The 23928-nt window shown below is 54.7% G+C and overlaps 1 protein-coding gene across 8 annotated transcripts in view; it reads right to left on the bottom strand.

Moving 5' to 3' along the window:
• Window positions 1-1350: 1350 nt before the first annotated feature.
• The window catches only part of LOC105489619 (transcription factor EB), a 53408-nt gene continuing 30830 nt past the window's right edge, over window positions 1351-23928 (bottom strand). For 4 of the 8 annotated variants that reach the window (XM_011754578.2, XM_011754580.2, XM_011754584.3 and 1 more), the window contains exons 2-9: window positions 8398-8632; window positions 8060-8314; window positions 7128-7223; window positions 5309-5429; window positions 5155-5211; window positions 4500-4575; window positions 3467-3614; window positions 1351-2449 (exon numbers count right to left, since the gene is read on the bottom strand). In XM_011754578.2, the coding sequence (XP_011752880.1) occupies window positions 1970-2449; window positions 3467-3614; window positions 4500-4575; window positions 5155-5211; window positions 5309-5429; window positions 7128-7223; window positions 8060-8314; window positions 8398-8632 (1468 nt within the window). In that variant the 3' untranslated portion in view covers window positions 1351-1969. Of the gene's footprint in view, window positions 2450-3466; window positions 3615-4499; window positions 4576-5154; window positions 5212-5308; window positions 5430-7127; window positions 7224-8059; window positions 8315-8397; window positions 8633-15636; window positions 16013-23928 lie in introns of those variants that run through there. The other 4 variants (XM_011754579.2, XM_011754585.3, XM_011754587.3 and 1 more) reach the window with 2 other exon arrangements.

Raw genomic sequence — 23928 nt, 5'->3', positions numbered from 1 at the left:
TTTAGGGCTTGACCCAGACGGGGCTCAGAGGAGTTTCCATGCAGGGATGGCTCACTGCATCCTCTGCCTCCTGGGTTCAAGTGATTCTCCTGCCTCAGCCTCCTGAGTAGCTGGGACTACAGGCACACGCCACCACACCCAGCTAATTTTTTACATTAGTAGAGACAGGATTTAACCATGTTGGCCAAGCTGGTCTTGAAGTCCCAGGTAGTGGGGTGGAACCTGGAACTAGAAGGAGACGCCAGCGACCCGGCTGGTTCCACAAGGTCATCCCTGGCTCCATCTGACCTCGAGATTAATCCTGCAGCCTCCGCCAGCCCGGCCACCATCAGCGCCCAGCCGCCCGGCCCATTTTCCTTCTCTCCCCTCGCATGTTAATTGCTCAACGTTGATTTGATCTCCCGTTCTGCACAGAGGAAATTGCCCTCTTACCCATTTTCATCCTGGGATTTTTTTTTTTTTTTTTTTTTTAGGCTCCTTCAGCCTCTCAGGGCGATGACGGGGAGCCATTTTGGTCTCTGCCTGAAGCGGCCGTGGAGAGCGGAGGGGAACTGGATGAAGCCCGGAAAACCCTCTCCCCGTTCCCGCCAGGCACCGGGGCTCGAGCAGCCGCCACTCGACCCCTGACTGTCCCCAGCGCATGTCCCCTTCCTGGGCGAGGTATAAGCACCAACGTCTCCAAGCAGAGGCCGGAGCACTGCAGCCCGGAGGAAAGGCCTCGCCCAGGCCTCGCTGCCAGAGCCAGAGTGGGGCGGGGGGACCCGGCCCCGTAACCCCCACGCAGCGTCCTGGGCTCCCGTCTCCTCCCTGTCTAGCTCACGGGGGTCCCTTTCCCCAAAGCCCTAGCAGGACGCAGCCCCTCAGTTACTAGGAAGCCCGTCTGGCAGACAGAGGGCGAGCGCCGCCTCCAGAGCGCCCAGCTACAGCTTCTCGAGCCGGGTGGCCGCCCACCTGGGGAGGTCACCCCCAGAACAGGGGTGGGACAGAAGCAGCATGCCCCCCACCCCGGGCCCAGGGTGCCCCAAGTAAGCAGCTAACGGCGGCGGACTTGGTTCGCTACATCAACTGGTCTCGCTCGGGCCGCCGTTGGAGCCGTGGGACTGGCGTGGCCGCAGCGCCACCTCGTGGTCGTGAGGAGGGACCGTGCCCCCATCAGCACCCAAACCCCTCGGGTTCCCCGGGCAAGGCTGAGGCGTGGGGACACCAGGGGACAAGCGTGTTCCCTCTTCCCTGTATCCCCCACCCCGACCCTCTCCAGGCAGCATCTGCACTCTGGAGGGGGCCCACTGGGTTGAATCCTCGCGTTCGCTGTCAGCCCTAGACCCACTCCAAAGAGACAGGACCAGAGGATACAAAGCACAGTGTTTACTAAAGGCACAAAGTGGGGGGTCGGAGGGCAGCTGCTCTTCCGGCAGTGACCCCTCCCGCTTCTGGCAGCCCCCGCGCTCACACCACCTGGTGGAGAGCTGTTAGCACCAAAGTGGGGGGTGCCCACCTGTGGGAGGGCCGAGGACCAGGCTGCGGGGCGGACCTCCTGCCATCTGAGTCCCAGAAAGGCAGGCCTGGGCACCCCCAGGACCAGTTGCTTCAGGTAAGGAGTCTCCCCGACCCTTCAGCATGTCCTTCACTGGTAATGAGGGGTCGGGCTCAGAAGACAGGGCGTCTCCACCAGGCCCTCTTCTCACCTCTAGAACACCCTGCCCCTCACTGCCCCACGATTCCATCTCCCGGAGAGGGGCTGAAGGCCTCTTCCCACTGGGCCAGTCAAGAGGGCTGCCCTGGGGGTGCTTCTCCTGACCCCACAGGTTGCCAGACAGGCACTAAGTCCAAACAGGGGCCAGCAGGGAGGAGGAAGGCAGGGCAGGTGGCTACTTCACACACAGTGCAGCCTGAAGGGTGGGAGGGAGGTGCCCCCAGCCCTCCCAGCCCCCAGGCCGGCCCCTGTTCCCTGGCACAGGGGCAGCCAGGGTCACAGCACATCGCCCTCCTCCATGCTGAAGCTGCTCCGGCGGCTGCTGGCCTTGGAGGCCTCGGGGGACATGGTGGACAGAAGTGGATCAGAGGCCAGCGGTAGCAGTGAATCATCCAGGAGCATGAGGTCCAGATCCTTCTTGGACAGGCTGGGGAATGGGGAGCCATGCTCTGGCGCCAGGGGTTCGGGGTAGCCCGGGGGACCCTCGTCCTCCCTGCCCCCAAAGCTCAGGCTGTGGCTGAAGTCCAGGTGATGGAATGGGGATGGTGGCTGGGTGGGCAGGGGCAGTGGGGCTTGTGGGGGCAGAGCTGGCAGTGGCTCAGGGTCAGGGACCTCAGCCCCCAGCATCAGGGCCTCCCCTGGGCCCTCTTCGCTAGGCAGCTCCTGCTTCACCACCTGCTGGGCCAGCTCAGCCATGTTCATGCCGGACGGGGAGGTGGTAGGGAGGCCGTGCACTCGAGCCTGCATCTCCAGCTCCTGCAGGGGAGCAGACAGAAAGCTGGGGAACACACCCATGGGTACCAGCCACCAGGACCCCTCCCCGGGCCTCTGTCACAGCACTTGCCCCTGCCCTACAGCACCCAAGACCCAAAGTGTTTCCACTGGAAGAAAACATCGGGTAGCTCTAGAGTCTAGACCAGTGTTTTTTCAGACTACAAGTGGTAACTCATTAGTGGGTTGTAAAACCACTGTAGTGAGTCTTGACCAACTTTCTATTTTTTAATTGAAATTGACTTGTCTAGACTAGACTAGAATAGAAATTATTAGAATGCATTGCATCTATTAAGGATGAGTGGAGCGTTCCTTCATGAAACTTTGATTTTTCACTTTGAGTGTGCCTGTGTGTGCTAGATTTTAATGTAAATTGTATCATCTACCATAAGAAAGAGAAACAAGGTGCAGTCCAATCGCCCTTTGTGTAAAGGGCCAGCCTCAGGTCTAAAGAGGACAAGAGAGCCTCAACACAGAGCCCGGACTAGAACTCTCAGTTCCAGCTGGTAGGGCTGACTCTGCCAAGCTCCTTGTTCTTTAGGTTGGCCCTGTGGAGATTCCTAGTGCCACCCACCAAATGATTGCAGCTCTCCACCTTCCAGGTACGTAATAGGTTTGCATTTTCCTGCCTCTTGAGGTTAGAGTACTCACAGAGTGTGCTTGCATTGGCCAAGCCCATTGAACAGAAGTGACATGTGGCACCTTAAGAGTGGCAATGGCTTTAAGAGCCAGCTCTAGATGTGCCATCAGAGAGCTAGGTCCCAGCAGCCTGGGTCCCAGAATGAGGGTCTCACAGAACAGAACCTCCAGCTGATATATGTTGCTTAAAGATGCTGAGGATTGTTTGTTACCAAAGCAAAACATCCTATCTTGATACATCCTCCTTCCTAATGGGCATTGTTCCTGTGTCTCCAACTTCAGAAGTCTAAGTACTGCCCCCCTGGGGCCAGGAGCCAGGTTAAGGGTCAGAGTTACCAAAGAAGTCCAAGTTCAGAACCAGACCTGGATACGGAGCCAGAGTTGCTTGTTGGTCATCTCCAGGCGGCGAGAGTGGTTCTCCAGCTCCCTGGACTTCTGCAGGTCCTTCTGCATCCTCCGGATGTAATCCACAGAGGCCTTGAGGATGGTGCCCTTGTTCCAGCGCACGTCCCTGCAGCAGCAGGCCAGGCAAATTAGAGGTGTATTGCTCAGAAGAGTGGCCAAATCCTTGCCACTTCTCTGGTTGCAGAGTTTATGTGGCCTGTCCCAGTCTTACCCAGCAACCCCAGACCTAGAGATGGAGGTGGCTAATCTCAGTTTGCACAGAATAGGCCCTCCCTGGTGACTTCTGTTGCCACTGCCCACCTCATTAATCTCATGAAACCAGACAATTCGGTGCAGCCTTCTTCCCAAGACTACCAAGATTCCAGCCCAGCCTACCCTGGACTCTCATTCCTCCTGCCCCTCAAACACCCTTTTTTTTTTTTTTTTTTTTTTTTTTGAGACAGAGTCTTGTTCTGTTGCCCAGGCTGGAGTACAGTGCAGTGGCGAGATCTTGGCTCACTGCCACCTCCGCCTCCTGGGTTCAATCAATTCTCCCGTCTCAGCCTCCCAAGTAGCTGGCACTACAGGCACACACCACTGTGCCCAGCTAATTTTTGTATTTTTAGTGGAGATGGGGTTTCGCCATGTTGGCCAGGCTGGTCTTGAACTCCTGACCTCAAGTGATCTGCCTGCCTCAGTTTCCCAAAATGCTAGGATTACAGACGTGAGCCCAGCCTCTTGTCTACCAGCCAAATGGCCTTAAGAAAACTTTCTCAGCATGACTCCTCCTCCAGGAATCCTCCCTTGACCTCAGCCTCACTTCCAGGACAGAAATTCATCTGTCTTGAGCTTTCCTGATTTGGGAGAGGGAGAGATCTTTTCTCAAATAGATGAGCTTCTAGAAGGAATTCTGCTCCCAACCTAGCAACTAGCACAGGGCTGAGGGCAGATACTACTTGTCAGCTGCTGCCCACCACAGACCCATCACCCTCCCCCTCAGAAACCTGCTCACAGGTCATTGGCCTTGGGGATCAGCATTCCCAACTCCTTGATGCGGTCGTTGATGTTGAACCTTCGTCTCCTTTCAACTAAAGGTAACAGATTCCAGAAGGAGCAATTAGAGGGATGGGGATCCTCCGCCCCACGGGGAGAAGTATCCAACCCAGGGAGGGGTGCTTCAGGGCAACCTGCAGCTTAGATTTGTCCTTCTAGGAAGTAAGAGGTGACAGATTTGGATTTCTACAGGGATGAGGGGGTCCAGGGCAAAGGCCAGACATAATTAACAGCGCTGAAAGGTAGAATCAGCCCTAGTGATGCTGGCAGCACAGCAAAGCTGCCTGGGGTAGGACTCTTCCCCGCTACACAGAACTCTGACGCCCCAGCTCCCATGCCTTAACCCAGAAAACAACCTGATAAACTGGGGGTTTCATGAATACCCCTTCCAGGAATCCTTCCCACCCCCTCCTAAAGAGGTCTAGTGGAAAGACAGCACTAATAGACCCAGGCACCACTGAGTGACAGCAGTGGGAGGGCTTAAGCCATCTGCAAGTGAATTGGCCATGAGCAGGGAAGCCTTCCACCTGTGCAGGTCAGGGAGTGGCTTTTTAGCCAGCCCAGGTGAGAACAAGGAAGAGGGAGGCAGGGAGACGGGGAAGGGCAGGACTCACTTAAGTTGTGATTGTCTTTCTTCTGCCGCTCCTTGGCCAGGGCCCTGCTCTCAGCATCTGGAGGCCAAAAGAGGAGGAGAGAGGAGCTGAGAGGGAGGGAGAAAAGGAAGAGGAGTTGGGTATTCAAAGGCACAGGGATAGAGGGAGGCAGTACCTGTGAGCTCTCGCTTCTGGGTCAGGTCCGCAGGGCAGGAGCTGCTGGTGACACCCACCAGGGAGGCTGTGACCTGGGGGTCGCTGCTGTACACATTCAGGTGGCTGCTGGACAGGGGTAGCTGTGGGGTGGGGGGTGAGGGAGACCCATGAGTATCCCCCTGTCCACGGGGAGCCCCCTCTGGGGCCTGTCATCCCAGAATCAGTCCTTCCCGGGGACACCCAGAGTGTCAGAATTCACCTTGGACCCCTTCACCCAGCAATTCACCTTGAAAGTCTGCAGAGTCCAGAGCTGAATAAGATGCATTCCCTGCCCTCAAGGAGCCCCTGGCCTAGAGTGGCTGAGAGAGTGATCCAACCAATAATATGTGATAGGATTAGGCCCCAGCCAGGCATTATGGAAGCCCTAGAGCAGGTCATCTAATCAATTCTAGAGTTTCTGGACAGTTTCCTGGAGGGCGTGGAACTCAGTAGAGTCTGAGCAGAGATGTGAGACAAGGCACTCCGGGCAGCCGCCAGGGCACAAGCAGACAGGGCCGCTTGGCAGAGCATAATTCCAGCAGCTCAAGGGGCAGAAGTGGTGGGGGTGGAGGTGCTGCAGGCAGGGCAGATGTATCTGGATCCCCAGTACAGTGTTTGACTTGCAAAGATACTGGAGTTTTGGAATGGGCAGCCAAGAGAAGTTTAAGCAGGAGTCTGACAGGGAGAGATCTGAGCTCTGGAAAGATATCCTGCCACAGAAACATGCAGAACAAATCACAGGCCCAGACACCCCACAGTGTACACAGGAACTACTAAAGGGACCAATCGCTCGCACCCTCCCTCCCTCCTCAGCCCTCGCTGCCCCTGCTAGCTGTAGTTTTGGACCCAACCAGTCCCGGCCAGCTCCTGCTAGGCCACTCAGCGATGTCACCAGGGCAGTGGGGACTAAGGATTGACTCCCCACCACAGGAACTGGGGACTTTCCCTTGGTGGCATGGGCTGGGGCCAGGATCAGGGTAAAAGGCTCATGCCCAAAGGCAGGAGTAAGCAGCTGAGATTCAGGAGCTCCAAAGAAAAGCGGGCAGGAGAGGCACCGGCAATCCCCCCTGCTCAGTGCACACACCTGTCACCTTGGTACAGGCTTGCCCTCAACTTCTTCCCTCATCGAATCTTCCCACAATCCTGTGGCTAGAGAGCATCACCCCCATTTTGCAGCTGAGAAAACTGGGGTTTAGTATGCTTGAGGGATTTCCTAAGGTCACAGCAAAAGCCAGAAGCCAGGCCTTTTGACTCCAAGCCCAGCTCCTCCCCACCTGCCACCCCACCTCTGCCAGGAGACGAAGGAAGCTGCCAGAGGGAGTGTTCCTGTGGTTGGGGACAAGGCCAGCCCCAGATCACTTGCCCCATGGAGTGAGGGACACAGACAGGCTTTTGCCTGTTGGGCTCCGGGCTTGGTAAAGGAGGGGAGGCCCAGGTCCCCAAAGGAACTCATTAGTTCCACACCTTCCTATAGACACACTGTCCCTCCACCCGTGCAGTGCTCTCCCTGCCTCCCCCTGCCCCTTCCCCAACCTGGAAAGCTCCCCAACCAGGCCCGCTCCATGTCCCCAGCCCCTTCTCCCCTCTGAAGCCCCATGGTGTGCAGAGGCTGAGGCACATCCTTCTTGCTTCTTAATTCCTCTTGGCCCTGGCCCTTGTCACATTATTTAATGAAAATGACCGTTATCTCTACAGAAGCATGCCAGCTCTGCCCAGTGAGAACCCTGTCTCCAGCTCTCTCCAGGCTCAGAGCCACTGTGGGTGTCCCCCTCCCTAGAACCCTTGCACACCCACCCCACCTTGGCCAGCAGTACCGTGTTGGGCATCTGCATTTCAGGATTGATGTAGCCAAGGACATCGTCCAGACGCATAATGTTGTCAATGACATCATCAAACTGGAAAAGAGAAAAGTCCATCTGGGGAGGGCCCACCAGGAGATGGGCAGGGGGAAGAGGCAATGGGACAGCCACTGACCTGGAGGGACCTTGGAGCCCACCTCACCCAACCTACTTATCTGGGGAAAGAGGAAATAGGCCCAGAGAAGAGATGAGCTGTCCAGGTCCCACTGGCCCAATGTGAAGCCACGGTTCTTGCCAAGGAGCCTACCTGCCCAGGGAGCTTCCTTGATCTCACTTCTGTCTCTGGCTTGGGGAGTGTGCTGGGCTTTCCCAGATACGCCTTCTGTTTCTCCCTAGCAGAGCTTTTTTTTTTTTTGATAAGGAGTCTCACTCTGTCACCCAGGCTGAAGTGCTGTGGCGCGATCTCAGCTCACTGCAATTTCCGCCTTCCTGATTCAAGCGATTCTCCTGCCTCAGCTTCCCGAGTAGCTGGGATTACAGGTGCGCACCACCATACCCAGCTAATTTTTGTATTTTAGTAGAGATGGGGTTTCACCACGTTGGCCAGGCTGGTCTCAAACTCCTGACCTCAAGTGATCTGCCCGCCTCAGCCTCCCAAAGTGTTGGGATGATAGGCGTGAGCCACAGCACCTGGCTTCCTAGCAGAGCTTTTGAAAGTAAGGATGGCATTTCCTCTGTGAGGCTCCCTGAGGGCAGGGCTGTGTCTCCCCCCCCGAGATTGGGGCTCCCTGAGGAGAGCTCTGTCCCCACCTCAGACTGAGGCTCCCCGAAGGTGGCACCCCTGCTTCTGCCATTAGACCGCGAGTCTCAGAAGCACAGCAGTGGGCACGAGCTCTGCAAGCAGCACAGCCACTGGCCAGCTCCTCACTCACCTCCCTCTCAGGGTTGGAGCCAATGTGCAGCATGGCCATGGGGCTATTGGGAGCACTGTTGCCAGCGGAGGAGGACAGCACGTGTCCAGCTCGCACTCCTGGGGAGGCAGCTGGTGGGGGCTTCGGAGAGCCCTGGGCCGGGCTGATGTGGGCGGCAAACTTGTTCCCGTAGGTCTCGGACAGGTACTCCCGCACCTTCTGATGCTGCGACTGCTGCAGATGGTAGGATGTGGGATTCTCCAGGTAGGACTGCACCTGGGACGGGGAAAAGGCAAGGGCTCTAGGGGAGGCTGGGACTAGTGGGGACAGGGTAGGGGGCAGGCCAGAACAGGCCCTACCTTCAACACCTCCCCAGGCACAGGTGGTGGCGACTGGAAGTGGACGGGGGTGTTGATGGCCGGGGTGGGCGGCCCCCCGAGCTGCTGCTGTTGCTGCTGCTGCTGCTGCTGCATGTAATGCATGACAGCCTGCTGCTGCATGCGCTCCCGCTGCTCCTCCTGCTGTGCCTGCTCCCGCATGAGCTGCATGCGCAGCCCTATGCGTGATGCCATGGTGGCTGCCGGCGCTGGCTCCCTGTGGACAAGAAGGGGCGGCAGGTATATGAGGTATGTGTCCTCCTCAATGCACAGGAGCTGGCAGGGATCGCATCCATTTTACAGGAGAAGACACCAAGCCCTGAGAGGGGAAGAGATTTGCCCAGGGTCGCTGAGCAAGCGGGTGACAGCTGAGACATGAATCCAAGTTTCCTGGTTCCTGGACCAAAACTGAAAGTTCTGTCTTCTTCACTCATTGCAGTTGGTAAATCCCAAACTCTAAGAGTCAACCTCCACTCCTCTCTGTGTCACGCCCACATCCTGATCCTGTTAGATCTGATCTCAGATCCATCCTCCTTTGCTGCCACAAGGTGGGCCCAGGTTATCCCGGGTCTTACCCGGAATCCCGCAGGAGCAGCCCAGTATCCAGACTGCCTCCTCTGGCTTGCCCTTGGACGTTCTACTGGCAACTCAGTAGAGCAACTCATTTAACTCCTGTTCAATCCTAAGTCAGATCCTGTCCTCCCCTCTGCTCCCAACTCCCCATGGCTCCCACCTTCCTCAGGGGAAAAGATAAAGTCCTTACCATGACTGGAAAGGCCCCCTAGGATCTAGCCCACCTCATGTTCCCCTTTGACCCCATCCACCAGCTCTCCCTCTTGTTTTATCTGCTCCGGTTACATCCTCCAGGCACTTTACAATCCCTGAAACATCCCAGGCATGCCCCCACCTCAGGGCCTTTGCACTTGCTGTTCCCTCTGCCTGGAATGCTCTCCCCCTAGATGACATCATGGCTCACTCCTTCACCTCCTCCAAGGCTCATATGTTACCTTACAGAGACCTTCTAGGACCACCCTATTAAAATTACAAAGCCCCCCATCCCCACTCCCTATGCTCCTTCCCTTTTATTTTTATTTTTCTCCATATCACTTACCACCATCTTAAGTACTATGCATTTTTGCCTAGCTGTTTCATTCATTGTCTATCTCTTTCTTACTGGGAATGCAAACTTCCCTGAGGGCAGGCATTTTCTGTCTTTTTCACTGCTATACCTTGGGCCTCTGGCCCAGGACCAGGGACATGGCAAATGCTGAATGCATGTGTGAAGAAATGTATCTTATTAGTGAGCCAGGCAATGGGGATACAACTGTAGTTCCTGAGCTCGTGGAGCCTACAGCGTAATAAAGAGGAAGGCAAGGCCACAGGCTTAGGAGGGCCTGGATGGGGAAGGCCACTTCCGAGCACCTGGCACTGCCAGAGCCCAGCGAGGACTTCACCACCCAGTACATCAGCCCTAATCTTCTACAGGTCTCAGTGAGACAGGTGTGACTTAAGCCCCCCAGCCCAGTCTGGAAGGAAAGACAGGGAAGAATGAGTCCTACAGCTGGGCCCATTCTGTCCCTAGCTCATTGAGTGACCCTGGGTAAGTCCCTTCCCCCTCTGAGCCTCCATCTCTCCATGCACAAAATGAAGGGGTTGGACCCAGTAATTTCTAAGGTCCTCCCCAGCTGAGACAGGCTGAGACTCTGAGAGATGCAGGGTTCCTGAGTGTGTCCAGACCCCATGAAGGTCCTGGCAGGTGCTGGAGGGTCCCATCTTGGGGATATTGCAAGAGGCAGTATGACTTTGTGGTTGAGCAAGGACTTCTGAACTGAGAAAATATGGGCTTGAATCCTAGTTCTGCCACTTCTTTGTGTGTGACCTTGGGCAAGTCACTTAACCTCTCTGAGCATCAATTTCTCATTAGTAAACAGTCTCTACTTCAGAAGATTGGAGTATGATATGAAATTAATCGGTCTTGCACAGCATGTAGCACCTGGGAGGCTGAGTGCATGAGACATGGATGGGCACATGACTGGCAGGCAAACTGATCAGTGTGGACCAGAGGCCAGAGCTGTGTCTCAAGCCCCTAACAACGAGGCCCAGACCTCAGTGGGTGACAAAAGGGAAGCAGCAAAGGCTGACATGTTCTGGCTAATGCCAGACAGTGGACTTAGTCAGCATTAGCACACACACACAAAAAAACTGGCAAATATTCAGTGAAAATCACCAGATCATAGAAATAATAATAACTTGCATTTATTTGAGCATTTACTGTATGTCAGGCAATGTTCCAAACTCCTTCACCTCGAACAGCCCTATGAAGTAGTTCTGCGTATTACTCTCCTTTTACAGATAAGGAGAAACAGAGGCACAGGAGATGAAGTGTCTTTCGGCAGTGAAAGGGACAGAGCTGGAACCCAGCCCCAGGTAGCATGGCCTCTGAGCCCATGCTGGGGAGCAGAGGGTCTCCACACAGAGCAGGGAGGAAGCTTACTGCAGGCTGCCTGGCTGCCAGGCCCAGGAATGGAGCCCATGCCACCTGACTGCCAGCCAGGCTTCCTCCCACCACCACTGTGCCTTCCCGACAAGGTAGGAAGGCAGGCAGTGGCCCTCACCCACCCTCCTTCCTTCTCTGCCCCTCTACACCATGAATCAGTAAAGGGGCTGTCTCAGCCCCTTGGGTCTCTCCGCCAGCTCCCAATGGGGCAGTCCCCAGAAAGAAAGGAGCAGATGCCCACCACCCCCTTCCCATCCTGCACAGGAACACAGCTGCAGCCTCCACCCATGCCTTCACCCACCCCCTTCCTATGCTGCTACAGAGGGGTATCCCTATCTTTGTACCCCCACTGCCCACCACACACACACTAGCCCTACAGACCTCATAGGCTCTGACCCCAGCCCAGCCCACCCCCTCGCAGCTGTACCCCCTACACACCCATCCACACGGCACTGGGTCACCCCCCCAACCCTTGGGGACAATCTGACTTCAGTTGGCCCTGGTGGGGGTGTGGGCACCGGGCCTGGTAGTGCCAGCCGGCACAGGGAGGGCTAGGGGAGAACGATCCCCTTGTTTCTCTGACAAAGAGCTGAGCGTCTGGCCTGGCCTCGCCTGGACTGGAGTTGGCTTTGCTATGAGGAGAGCCTGGGCTGGGCCCTGCCTCTCACTGGCTGGACCAGCCTCAGTTCCCTCATCCGCTCAATGGACTTGGGAATCCCTGCCCCACCACGCCCTGCCAGAATCTGGGGGAGCCTCCTGGGAGAGGACGTTGGAGAAGTGGACACAGCAAGGTGTCTGTGCATCAGTGGGTGTCAGTAGCCTTAGCTACTGTCCCCTGTCCTCTGACAGAGGCTGGCAGGGTAGTGAGGCTCCCCATCCCCATTGCTGGAGCTGTCACTCCCACAGAGCTTGTCCTCCAGTGAAGCTTCAGTCCTCTCCCCTGGCCCCGGCTGCCAGCCTGGGTTGCTGAATGTGGTGTGGGTGGGATGGATATGGGGTAAGGGAGGGGCCTGAGGGGATCAGAGAGCAATGGGGGTGGTCCAGGACATGCTGGTCCCCCCACCCTCAGCCTCCAAGCATGCCTACTCACTCTCAAACCCCGAGGCGCCACTCACCGCCTCCCTTAACACCCAGTCTGGCCAGGAAGAACTAAGAGGATGGACGTGGGAGAACCAAAATGTCCCTAGCCCCACCCACCATCTGGCCCTTCAGACCCACCATGCCTGGAAAGGGTCCACCGTGCGCACATTCAGTAACACTGGGGGCCTGGAGTGCCTACTGCATGTAGACACCAGGCATGGGGCATTTCCCTGGAGAGCCATCTCCCCTGCCCCTCCCAGGTAACACTCTCCTCCTGAAAGGAAGGGTTTGATGCCCCAGAGAATCCCTGCCTCTCCCCCATCGCACAGCTGTCCCCATCGACACCCCCAGGACCCTCCAGCTGCCTCCTGCTGCTGCCCACCCAGAACCTCTCTGCTGACTCCGCCTCAAAGGCCAGACTGGGTTCCAGCTTAGTCATGTCCAAAATGAGTTCTGCAGTCCCACAGGCTCACTGCCCCTACTGGCTAGGCGACTTCAGAAAGCCACTTCACCTCTCTGTGCTTTGCTGTCTTCCTCTGTAAAACGCAGCACCTGCTAATCACAGCATCTGCCTTTTGGGGCCATTGGGAGGATTCAAGGTAAGTGTGTGGCAGTCGCTTCATAACCAGGGATCCCAGTCTCCTCTGATCAGGCCATAGCTGGTTTCACCCAGCCTGTGTGTGGGCTTTGCCTGTCAGTCATTTACACCTTAGTATGAACCAGTCTTGTTAGAGCCGTACCTGAGGGAAGATGTGGGCACAGGGAGGAGAAAGACAAGGAGAAATCACTGGTCTCCATGAGAGAGGTAATGAGAAAGAGGAGCCCAGAAGAGAAAAGTCTTAGATGTATGAAAGAAGGTATCAAAGATATAGCACTGAGCGGACAAGGTAACCTGCAGAATAAAAGGCACAGCTTGAGCCCATGAAGCATGAAATGGTGTATGTGTAGAAAACAGGACGATCATAGTACCAGCCGCTAAATGCTTCGTGAATGATTGCCACGGGTCAGGGCTGGTCAATGTGCTTTTCCTAATGTGAATTCTGTTTTTTCTAGTATTGTCCCCATTTTTCCTGGAGGAAACCAAGGCACAGAGAGGTGAAGGTACTCACTCAAGGTTACACAGCTGATTAAGCAGCAGAATGGAGATATGATCCAGGCAGGCAGCCTGGTTCACAGGCCCCCACTCTTTAACTCCTATTCTGGGCTCTCCCAGCACCCCAAACTGTTCAGAGTTGTTACCGCTGGGGAGGGGAGTGGGAAGGGGTGATGGAGGGGGAGGGATAAAGAGGGATTTTTATAGTTCCTCGTTCCACTGGAGAAGCACCCAGCTCTTACAGTGGGAATATGTGTGACTTGTGTGATTCTGTTAACAGGAGAAAGGAAGCACAGCAGCTTCTGGGGATTTGTGGGGGGCCTGACCTGCTTCCAGTGCTTCCAGTCACGTCCACAGGTGGGTCGCCAATGGGAAGGAATCCCCCCAGCTCCACCTGGGCTGGCCCAAACCCTGCCCTGCTCGGTGCAGTGGTCATGAGGCCAGGCGTGGACCCTGGGTGAGGACACCAAGTGGCCAGCAGAGGCACAGAGCCAGGGCCAGCAGCCACTGAGCATTTGGAGCTGGAGGGCCAGGGACCCACTCAGGTTCCACCACAGTCCCAGACAAGGGTTTCTTGGGGGCGTACCACCTTCATGCAGTGCCCTCAAACTACCCTCAGCTGACGCCGGTCCATTCAGTGGCTTGTGAGGCCTGAACTGCCTTGGGGATTTTTCTGCCCTCTAAATGATCCTTTAAAACATGGAGCAGGAAGCTGAAAACACACTCCATGATCCATGGATTCCACTCCCATGCGTGCCCAACAAAAAAGCATCCACGTGGTCACCAAAGCACATATACCAGAATGTTTGCGTGTATAGGAGCCAAAACTGGAAACCACCCAAATGTCTATTAAAGAAAGATAGATAAGGAAGTGGTGGGCCGGGCACGGTGGCTCACGCCTATAATCCCAGCACTTTGGGAGGCCGAGGCGGGCAGATCACTTGAGGTCAGGAGTTCGAAGCCAGCCTGGCCAACATGGTGAAACCCCATCTCTACTAAAAATATAAAAATTAGCCGGGCGTGGCTGTGCGTACCTGTAGTCCCAGCTACTCGGGAGGCTGAGACAGGAGAATCACTTGAACCCAGGAGGCAGAGGTTGCAGTGAGCCGAGATGGTGCCACTGCACTCTAGCCTGGGCAACAGAGTGAGACTCCATCTCAAAATAAATAAATAAATAAATAAATAAATAAATAAATAAATATTGAAGTGGTGGTACATCCATACAATCAAATGCTACAAAGCAATGATGGCAAATGCACTGTTGTCACACATGACATAGATGACTCTCGCAGACATAATGTTAACAAAAGAAGCCAGGCACAAAAGCATATACAGCATGCTCTGCGTATATGAGTTCAAAAACAGACAACAGTAATCTACTATGTTAGAACTCAGGATCCTAATTACCCTTGGGGGAGTGCCTGGGAGGGGACACAAGATGGCTTGGTGGGTAAGGAGATTAGGAAAGTTCTGTAATTTGATATGGGTGTTGGTGCCATGAGAGTGTCATATTTACAATAATTTGTACAGCTGCTCCCTTATAATTTATAATTTTCTGTATGTGTGTTCTCATTTTAAAATCACGTAAGAATGAGGGTGGACCAGCCTGGCATGGTGGCTCACACCTGTAATCCCAGCACTTTGGCAGGCCGAGGCAGGCAGATCACTTGAGGTCAGTAGTTCAAGAACAGCCTGGGCAACATGGTGAAACCCCATCTCTACTAAAAACACAAAAATTAACCAGGTGTGGTGGCACATGCCTGTAGACCCAGCTGCTTGGGAGGCTGAGGCAGGAGAATCGCTTGAACCCGGGAGGCAGAGGTTGCGGTGAACTGAGATCGCACCATTGTGCTCCAGCCTGGGTAACAAGAGCGAAACTCCATCTTGAAAAAAAAAAAAAGAATGAGGGCAGACATTAAATAGTTTAAAAGAAGAGTTAGGTAAACTACCTTCACCAGCACCATCCCTTCCCCCAAAACCCCGCCTTCCCCAAGTGTCAATGACTTTAAAATGCCTTTGGTACCAGGCACCTTCAACACAACTGCCAGAGCATACCTTGGTACAACCTCTTTGGAAAAGCAATTTGGCAATATATGTCAAAGCCTTGAAAAACACTCGCCAGTCCAAGGAAGTAATCATAGATGCAGAAAAGGATTTTGTGCATAAAGATGCACTTCACATTATACAGAAAAAAGTCAAAACTAACCTCAATGTCCAGTTATAGGATAGTTAAATCAATTACGGCGTGTCCCTCCTGATGGACTGCTATACTTACAATAAATAACATGGGGATATGTCAGGTGACAAAATGTAGGATGTAGGGGGAATTGTATATAAAATATGATCATCACAATGTAAAATATGTATAGAAAAACCTCTTGGGAGGAAATGTACAAATTACTGACTTCTTTGGATGATGTAACCATAAGTATTTTGTGTGGTTTTAAAAGCCTTTTGGAATGTTACTCTTTCTCTATAATGACATGTATATCTTTCTAATTGAAAAAAATATATATGTTATGCTAACAGCTAATGCTTACAGAGTGCTTACCTTGTGCTAGGTACTGCTCAAAGCACCTATGTAATTATCACAATTATTTCATGATATGAGTGATGTGGGTACCATTATTGTCCCCACTCGAGGAATGAGGAAACACAGGCCCAGAGAGGTTGTCACTTGCTGAAGGTCACAGAGCTAATGAGTGGCAAGGCTGGACCCTGGCAGTCTGGCTGCACCGCCCCAACCCTGGGGCTGGGAGTTTGGCCTCAGTCCTGCATTCAGGGTGAGGGCGGCCACGTTTTGTTTCAGGAATTCTCACTGAAGAAGTCTCCCTGCGATCAAAGAGTTTCAACAGCTGATCTCTTTCATCCAGCCCAGGGGCCAGAGAGTGTCCGGGATGATGGAACAGTCTGGAATCCCCAAACACAGGCAGAAAAAAAAAATTCTACCTTTCCTCAAAGAGCAGAGATAATTTCCTGTATTCCCAGAAAAGCATATGTCTGGCGGCTGAAACAACAAAGTGTGCAAGCCCAGCGGCTGGGAGGCCTGTTTAAGCCATTGATGACGCTCTGCACCTCTGTGGTCGGAAGAAGTTTTCTTCTGATTCAGTCTGTTACACACTCTCTCTTGTGGGGGAGCTGCCCGGTCAGTCCTGGGGAAAGAAACTGACTGCTAAAAGAAGGCTTCCTGAACAGGTGCGGGGTTCCTGGAGGCAAAGGAAGGACTTTGTGGCCTCCTAGGAACCTTTCAGCCTTGGGAAGGGAAGAGAGGAAAAAATACCAAACTTGGGGTTTTTCTCAGCCCCCTCTGGCAGAGGAGGCAGCAGAGGAAGTCCTGATGAACTAGGAAACAGAACAAGGACATCACATAATCCTCATGGACAAAGCCATTCCAAATTATGGAGGTGGTCATGAGTCACTGCAGGGCCTGGGGAGGGGGCATCAGATGGCCCGGACCCAAACAGGGTGAGGGGTGGAAAGGTGTCCTACGACTCCCAGGAGCCAGCAATCCTGCCCATATGATGCTGTGGGAAAGGCCAAGTGCTTGGGTTCAAGCCGTAGCTTTAGACTGGACTCAATTGTCTGGGCATGGCCTCAGTCTCCCCATCAGTCAAGCAGGGCTTGCCAGCTGGGGCCACGTCTCCCTCAGAGCAGTTGTGCTCTAAGTGAGGAGGCTGGGTGTGGAGGTTGTCTGCAGGTGTGAATTTGTGGGCAGAGGGGAGGTGTCACCATTCTGATCACTGTTTAATGTTCCTCCATCCAGGCCCACTGGGGGCATCCCTGCACAAGTTCCTTTGGGGAAAAGGGTCCCATCCATTCACCCATTCACACACACACAGACACACATACACGCACACACACCATCTGAAAGCCCAGACTGGGGCAGAGCAGCCTAGTGGTAACCCCAGCCTCAGTCTCTCCTTACTAGATAGGGGCAGAAAGCCCTCAGGCCAGCTTTTCCTATTACCAGGAGCCCTCTGTTTCCTCTCCAAAAGCCTTGGGTCTTTTAAGATTTTCTTTTCCAGAGCTTGTATATCATGCCATTCACTGCAGGAGATGAGAGAGGCAGGTGAGCAATAACAATGTCCACCTCTTTGGGTTCTGAGGGATAAGTAGGCGGAGTGTTTAGCACAGTTCCTGGCACACTGGAGATACTTCATAATATAGCCTTTTATTCTATTAGCTGGCAACTTCTGATACTGAAACATAGCAAACCCAAGACACCTGGTAAGTGTGCACTGTTTGATTGGAAGGTCCTTGATATCAGAAGCAGAAATGAGGTCAATGGGACACGCAAACGCTTTTAACAGTTTTAATGCCATGTTTTGGTCTTTTACCCTTTTAATGAAGTGTAACTTATCCTAGTAAAATGCATATATTTGTAGTGTACAGCTCAATGAATTTTTACAGGTGTGTGGCCTTGTGTAATCACTGTTTAGATCAAGATGGAGAATGTCACCATCACCCTGACAGGTTCCCTCCGGGACCCTGTCCTGCATCACCATGGCTGAGTGCTACTGGTCTCCAACAGCACACAAAGGCTGCTATGCAGGATGTGGTCTTCAGTATCTTTCATGAAATGGAACCACTCTGCCAAGTGGGACACTTACTGAGGACTGACCAACCCCTGTTTGTGATGAATAAAGATCAAGAAACAAAGAATGAATTACATGAGGAAGCGGAGGCTCCAAAAGGGGGACCTGCACTATGCACTTCAGTGGCAGCAGAGCAAGACCCCAGGATTCGTTCTTCACCACCTCTCCCAGACCCCCTGCAGGGATGCACTGCGGGAGACTGCAGGGCTGGGGGCAGGGGGCAGTCAGGGGCTTGTTTTTAAATCTCTGAGCACCAGCAGGAGGTGGGGAGGAGGGAAAGGAAGGAGAGAAGAGAGGAAGGGCGGTCACACAAGCTCCTGGCCCACTTAATGGCCTCCCGTTCCCACAGCTCAGGCCCATCAGCCCCACGTTTCAGCTCACATCCCACAGGAAAGGGTGGGAACTGGCGCCTCCTGGCTGGCCAGACTGTTGGCCCAGGACAACAGGGGGAGCAGCTTCAAAGGCCATTGCAGACCAGAGAGTCGCCCTGTCCTATCCCACAGGGACCAGCTGGGTCCTGGCAAAGAAGACTGCCACTGGGCACGGCAGGATAGGACGAGGGACATGTAGCTAAGAGGAACATGAAAGGAGAAACCAGAAAAGGATTTCACCCCTGTGATATGCATGGACTGGCCCAGCCACCCACGTGGACCCTCTGTCTCTCTGTGTCTGCTCCTCTCTCATTCTCTCTTCTCCCTCTTTCTCACACATGCATGCACACATGCACACATGTCCATGTGCACACGCGTGTAGCCGCATCCCTCAGCTGCCGCTTGCTAAGGATCCCCTTAGCAGGCAGCCACCTTTCTCCTGGGTTGGGGAGTGGTGATACTTAACCCCCACCCCTTGTGCCCCTGCACCTGCCTCCTGGGCACTCCATCTACTCCAGCCTCCTGCCTGTGTCTGCCATGCTTTGTTCTCTAGTTGTTTCCTTGCCACCTACCCATCTCCTCAGCTACAAGGAAGTTTCAGGCAAATCACATTTCTTCTTCAGAACCTCCACGCCATCCCACTCTCAGACTTTCCAGAGAGAGATGCAGGGCCCTCAAGGGCTGCTGATCCAATGACCCCCACACACACAGTTGTTACCCACTTGGCAAACGCTCCGAGTCCCTCCCACATTGCACTGCTCGAGGGGCCTCTGTTCAATCCCATTCATCCTCACAAACACTTGATGGGATAAACAGCAACACCAGCAGGATAGGAAACCGTGACTCAGAAAGGTTAAGTAGGGCGGGTGCCTACTTAATCCCAGCACCTTGGGAGGCTGAGGTGGGCAGATCACTTGAGGTCAGGAGTTTGAGACCAGCCTGGCCAGCATGGCAAAACCCCATCTCTACCAAAAATACAAAAATTAGCTGGGCCTGGTAGCACACGCCTGTAGTCCCAGCTACTTGGGAGGCTGAGGCAAGAGAATGGCTTGAACTCAGGAGGCGGAGGTTACAGTGAGCTGAGATCAAGCCACTGCACTCCAGCCTGGGCAACAGAGCGAGACTCCACCTCAAAAAAAAAAAAAAAAGCAAAGGAAAAGAAAGGTTAAGCAGCTTGTCAGAGGTCACACTGCAAGAACACAGTGAAGTGGGAATTCAAGCCCAGGTCTCTCAGGTATGTGACCACCACCAGCTCCAGCAAAGGAGAGGAAACCTGGGGCCCATAGGAAAGGTCTCCCCATGTAGATGGCTTGCTGTCCCCTGCACTCCCAGCCCTGCCCCCCCAATTCCATGTCACCCTCAGCAAATCCTACAGAGGTTCCCCCAGAGAGGTCTGCATGCTCCTCAGCCCTCCCAGACCCCACCCACAGATACTTTTTGTTCTAAATAGCCAAGACATTCATGCCCAGGAGGCTCAGAGGGTGACGAATCTGAATCTCACTGAAACGGTTAGTCCACCTGAGGGCCTGGGTCGGAGGGGGCGGAAGGGGAAGCTATATGAAGTTGGTCAGACAGAAATGTGATTCCAGGGATCAGAGATCTGGCACCAGATCATAGTGAGGTGAGGGTGGTAAGGATTGGGGGAGGAGTGGGGCTCAGCCATAGATGGCTCCTAGGACAGGAAAGGGGCCTGAGGGCGAGAGAGGGGCTTAGAGACTGAAACTCCACTTGCCCCAGGTACCCTCTGACCCACCCCAGTGAACCTGCTCGTGTCCCCTGCAGGGAAGATCAGCTAAGTTTTCATGGATGCTAGGTCAGCCTATGTGGTCAATGAGGTCCCTCCCCAGGGAAGATAAGGCCTAAGACTCTATCTGATTGGCCAGTTCATGCCATTGTGGATTTGGGGCCCACAAGCTCTGACTCTTTGAGATGAGTCTGTTTTGCAAGGGCTCCCTCAGCCCCCACGGGCCCAGCACAAAAGCCTACCTAAGGCCAGAGTGGGACTGGAAGACCTGCATCGGTATGCACCACCCAGCTGCGTGACCTTGAGCAAGTCCTGTCCCTCTCTGGGCCTCAAGGCTCTCACAAATAACAGCAGAGGCTGTGTGGGACCTCTCATAGGCTCCCCGCCGTCTGCCTGGTGTGCTGATGGCTCTGGCAGCATGGATGTGTGCAGGGCTGGTCTGGTGGGATCGGCCTGTGGGGCTGGGAGGGGGAGAGCCAGGCACCAGTTTCACTGTCCCATGTGCTGGCTGCCCCGGCATTCGGGAGCTCCCTCTCCAGAGCCATGGCAGCCTTAGGATCCAGCCTTTGCTTTTCCATCTCCTCAGGAGAAAAGAATCCACACTCCAGCGTCTTCTGCTAGCTGCCAGCTGCTGAGGGCAGGGAAGGCTTGTTGACTCCAAGTGTGAGAAGAGGCAGGCACAATGAGCACAGCCGGGCACCACACAGCGGGCACATGCAGAGCAGCTTCTGGCTCCTGGTCCCAAACCCAGTCACAGGCCCAGGACTCCCTGCATCTATCCTGAGTTGGCTAATAATGGCTCTTAGGGCCCCAGTACCTAAGCCACCCCTGCCTCAGCCCTCCCTGCCCCAGGCCCAGAGTCCTCAGAGCACTCCGACCCCACCAGTGCCTGGCTCCTGCCCCTGCTCCTTCATCACCTGCTGCCCCAGCCTGGCCCCAGCCACCCCAGCCTCCGTGTGGCTGGTCTGCTGTAAAGAACGACTCCCTGGCTTTGTTTTAAGAGTCGAACCTGCTTCTGAGTACTTTGGAAATGACCACTGTACAAATGAAGTAACCAGGTCTTCCTAAACAGAAGACGACACTGGAGAGAGGAATGGGGGAAGAAACACCTATGAGCACGGACAACTGCATTAAATTCCCAGAAGGCGGCCTGTTTTCTCTCAGGTGCAAACCAAGAGGCATTAGTACTGTGCACACTGAGTGCTTGCTCTGTACCAGGCGCTGTTCTGCGTTGTATGTGTTACTGATTTAATCCTCACAACAGCTCCATCCACCATGATGGAGGCATTCACAAATCCCTATTTTACAGAGGGGGCTGAAAACTTGCCCAAGGTCACACAGTTGGTAGGAGCGGAACTGGGGCACCTGGTCTCCCCACAGTGTGCTGGGTGCCCCTGTGGAGAGTCTGTCTGGAAAGTGCCAGGGGAGCCAGGTAGGGGGTCTTGAGCCCATTACTGAAGGGGCCCTTGGCTAAGCAGGTGGGGGCAGGACGCCAGCCTCCCCTCAGCTCTTGTTTCCTCTAGAACTACTCCCATTCAACCCTCCTTCCCCTCAAGACATTCTTTCCACCCAGAACCACCCAGGACTACCCTTGCAGTTCCCCAACAGAGCTCAGTTCCCCTGCCTCCACCGCCACCACATCATCTGTCCCAAGTCCGCCCTCTGGAAGACAGCCGGGCTTAGTAGATCACGAATGTGCTCTGGACCCTGATAGACCAGAATTCAAATCTGGCTTTGCCATTTGTCAGCTTTGTGGCAGGTGCTTAACCTCTCAGAGCCTCAGTTTCCCCAACTGTACAACAGGATGGCAGTAATGCCACCTTCCTCAGAGTCAGTGAGGGGGTAAATGGAACTGAAGTATGTGATGTGCCTAGCACCTTGGAGGTGGTCTGTGAGTACTAGCTCGCTGCCTGGGTGACCACCGACCATCTGGCTGGACAGTGAGGGCCTTAGATGGGAGAGGGCCTCTTAAGGCATCACATGTCCTGTTTGCTGGTTAGAAACAGACTCTCAGGCCCCGCCCAGACCCACTGAGTCAGAATCTGCGTTTTAACAAACTGCCCTGGGAGATGTGTGGGCACATTAAAGAAACTTTGTTGTCTTCTGGGGACTTAGTTCTCTGGTTCCAAGCATGAAAATTGGTGGTGGGTGGGAGGACACAGCAGGGAAGCACAGGCCCCTGGTGGAAGCACAGAGCTATTTTAAAGGACAGGCAGGGCCCTTCTGAGCCCCACAGGGACGCTGAGCAGGCTGATTCTCAGGCTCAAGAGCCAAGGCGGAGGCCAGAATGCAAGGCTGCAGGTGGGCTCTGGCTCACTCAGTGCTGGGGCTCTGGCCCGTGCAGGAGGGGAAAATAATCCAGGTCTATGGGGAAACAGCTTCAGAGCTGAGATGGTTACCAGTGGAAAAGCAGCCCAGACAAACCATATGAGACACTCTCATTCATGCACACGCCACCTCTTATACACAAACCACTGTCCACACATACACACTCACCATCACACACACACTGCACCAGGACTTGCCTGTCTGCCCAAAGAGCGGCTCCAGAAGAGAGCAGACAGCCTTTGGGATAGTGTGTGCCTGGGCCTGTGTGCTCCACAGGAGGCCTGGGAGTGGGGAGGCTCCCACAGCAGGTCTAGGAGCCCACTGGCTCCTCTACAGGGCTCTGCCTCTGCCTCCCACTTGCCTAAACCCCAGCTCCTTCTGATCAATGAGAAACCCAAGTCCTGCTCACCTGAGGTTGGCAAGGACCCAAATTTTAATTGGTCACCTGCCTGCTGACTCCCCCTCTCCCCCAGTACACCAACATCTTCCTCACCAGGTTGCTCGGGGGTAATCAGCAGAGTGGAGCTCTGACCTCAGGGTTCCCTGAGAGGCAGCCGTACCGCAGAGCCTGTGCCCACTCCCATGCACACTCACACGGGACAGCTGTAAAGCCCATCCTCTCCCCAACCACACAGCTTCTGAAGGGCCAGGGACGCTCATCCACCCTATCCGTGAAGAGGTGACAGCTCTCAACTCCACACCCATTTTCAGCTCAGAAACACACACCCACTGACCTCTTTCACCACCGCAGGCTGGACCTCTTCCACCATCACAGGGCCCCCCAGGCTCAGATGGGCTCCAAAGAAACCCTAAATCGTGGGGCCAGAACCCCAAGCAGGCCTAGGATGTCCAAAAAAGAACCATCAACTAGGGAGGGTCAGTCTGGCCGCAGCACAGTGTGTGACTTCATGGGTTCTGGAAAGGCCCTCAGCCCCAAAATATCTTCCCTCTGGGTCCGGAAATCCCTCCCAACCCCTCAGATTCACTGCCGGGAGAGGCTCCCACCTGAAGCTCTCGTCAGTTCACACCCCTGGGAGAGGCAGCTGACAGCTGGCCTGAGAGCGGCCAAAGATGGGCAGGGGGAAAGTGGGTGCCAGGCCTGGTGACCGTCATCTCACCAGGGCCTCCCTGCCCACGAGTTCCCACCAGAAGAGGGCGCTCTTTCCTCCCCGACCCCAGAGTGCCGGTCCCCAGAATCCAGCACCTCTGGCCACGGAGAGGGGCCTAGCAAGGAGGGACCTCAGCATGGCCCTCCACATCCATGCCAGGGGAAACCAAGGCCTGCCCCAACTGTCCCCTTGAGTAAGCTAAAGGGCCAGACAGCAGGAGGGTATGCGAGCCCTGAGAGCAGGGAGGTCGGGGGCAGAAGGGGGAATTAACCAGGTTCCAAAATAGCACAGTTGGTTCTGCCTCACTTCACCCTGCTCAGTGTCTGGCAGCTTCTGCTTTCGATCTGAGTCACGCCTGGTGGGGGCAGGACGGGGCAGCCAGTGCTGGCAGAGGCCACTAGACAGCACAGGCAGCGGCCCAGGAACTCAGTGGGGGCTCTTCTCCCCTCATAACACACACCTACACCCACCCCTAACCACCCTTATCCCCTGTCCTGCCCAAGAGTTGGGCTTCTGGGAAGAGCTAACAGGGACACAAAGTCCAGGGGGCTCCCGTGCCTGAATCCTATCCCAGCCCTGGGCCTACCCCAGGATTCCCAAATGCTGTCAGCTGCCCTAGACCCAGAACTCAGCTTTGCCCCTGCCCTGTCATGTGCACTCCAGCTGGCATCCCCACCCCATCTCTGTCAGGGAGCC

This window comes from Macaca nemestrina, chromosome 5, assembly GCF_043159975.1.
Source record: "Macaca nemestrina isolate mMacNem1 chromosome 5, mMacNem.hap1, whole genome shotgun sequence".
In the NCBI taxonomy this organism is placed as follows: Eukaryota; Metazoa; Chordata; class Mammalia; order Primates; family Cercopithecidae; genus Macaca; species Macaca nemestrina.
This window is presented reverse-complemented; position numbering and strand designations above follow the sequence as displayed.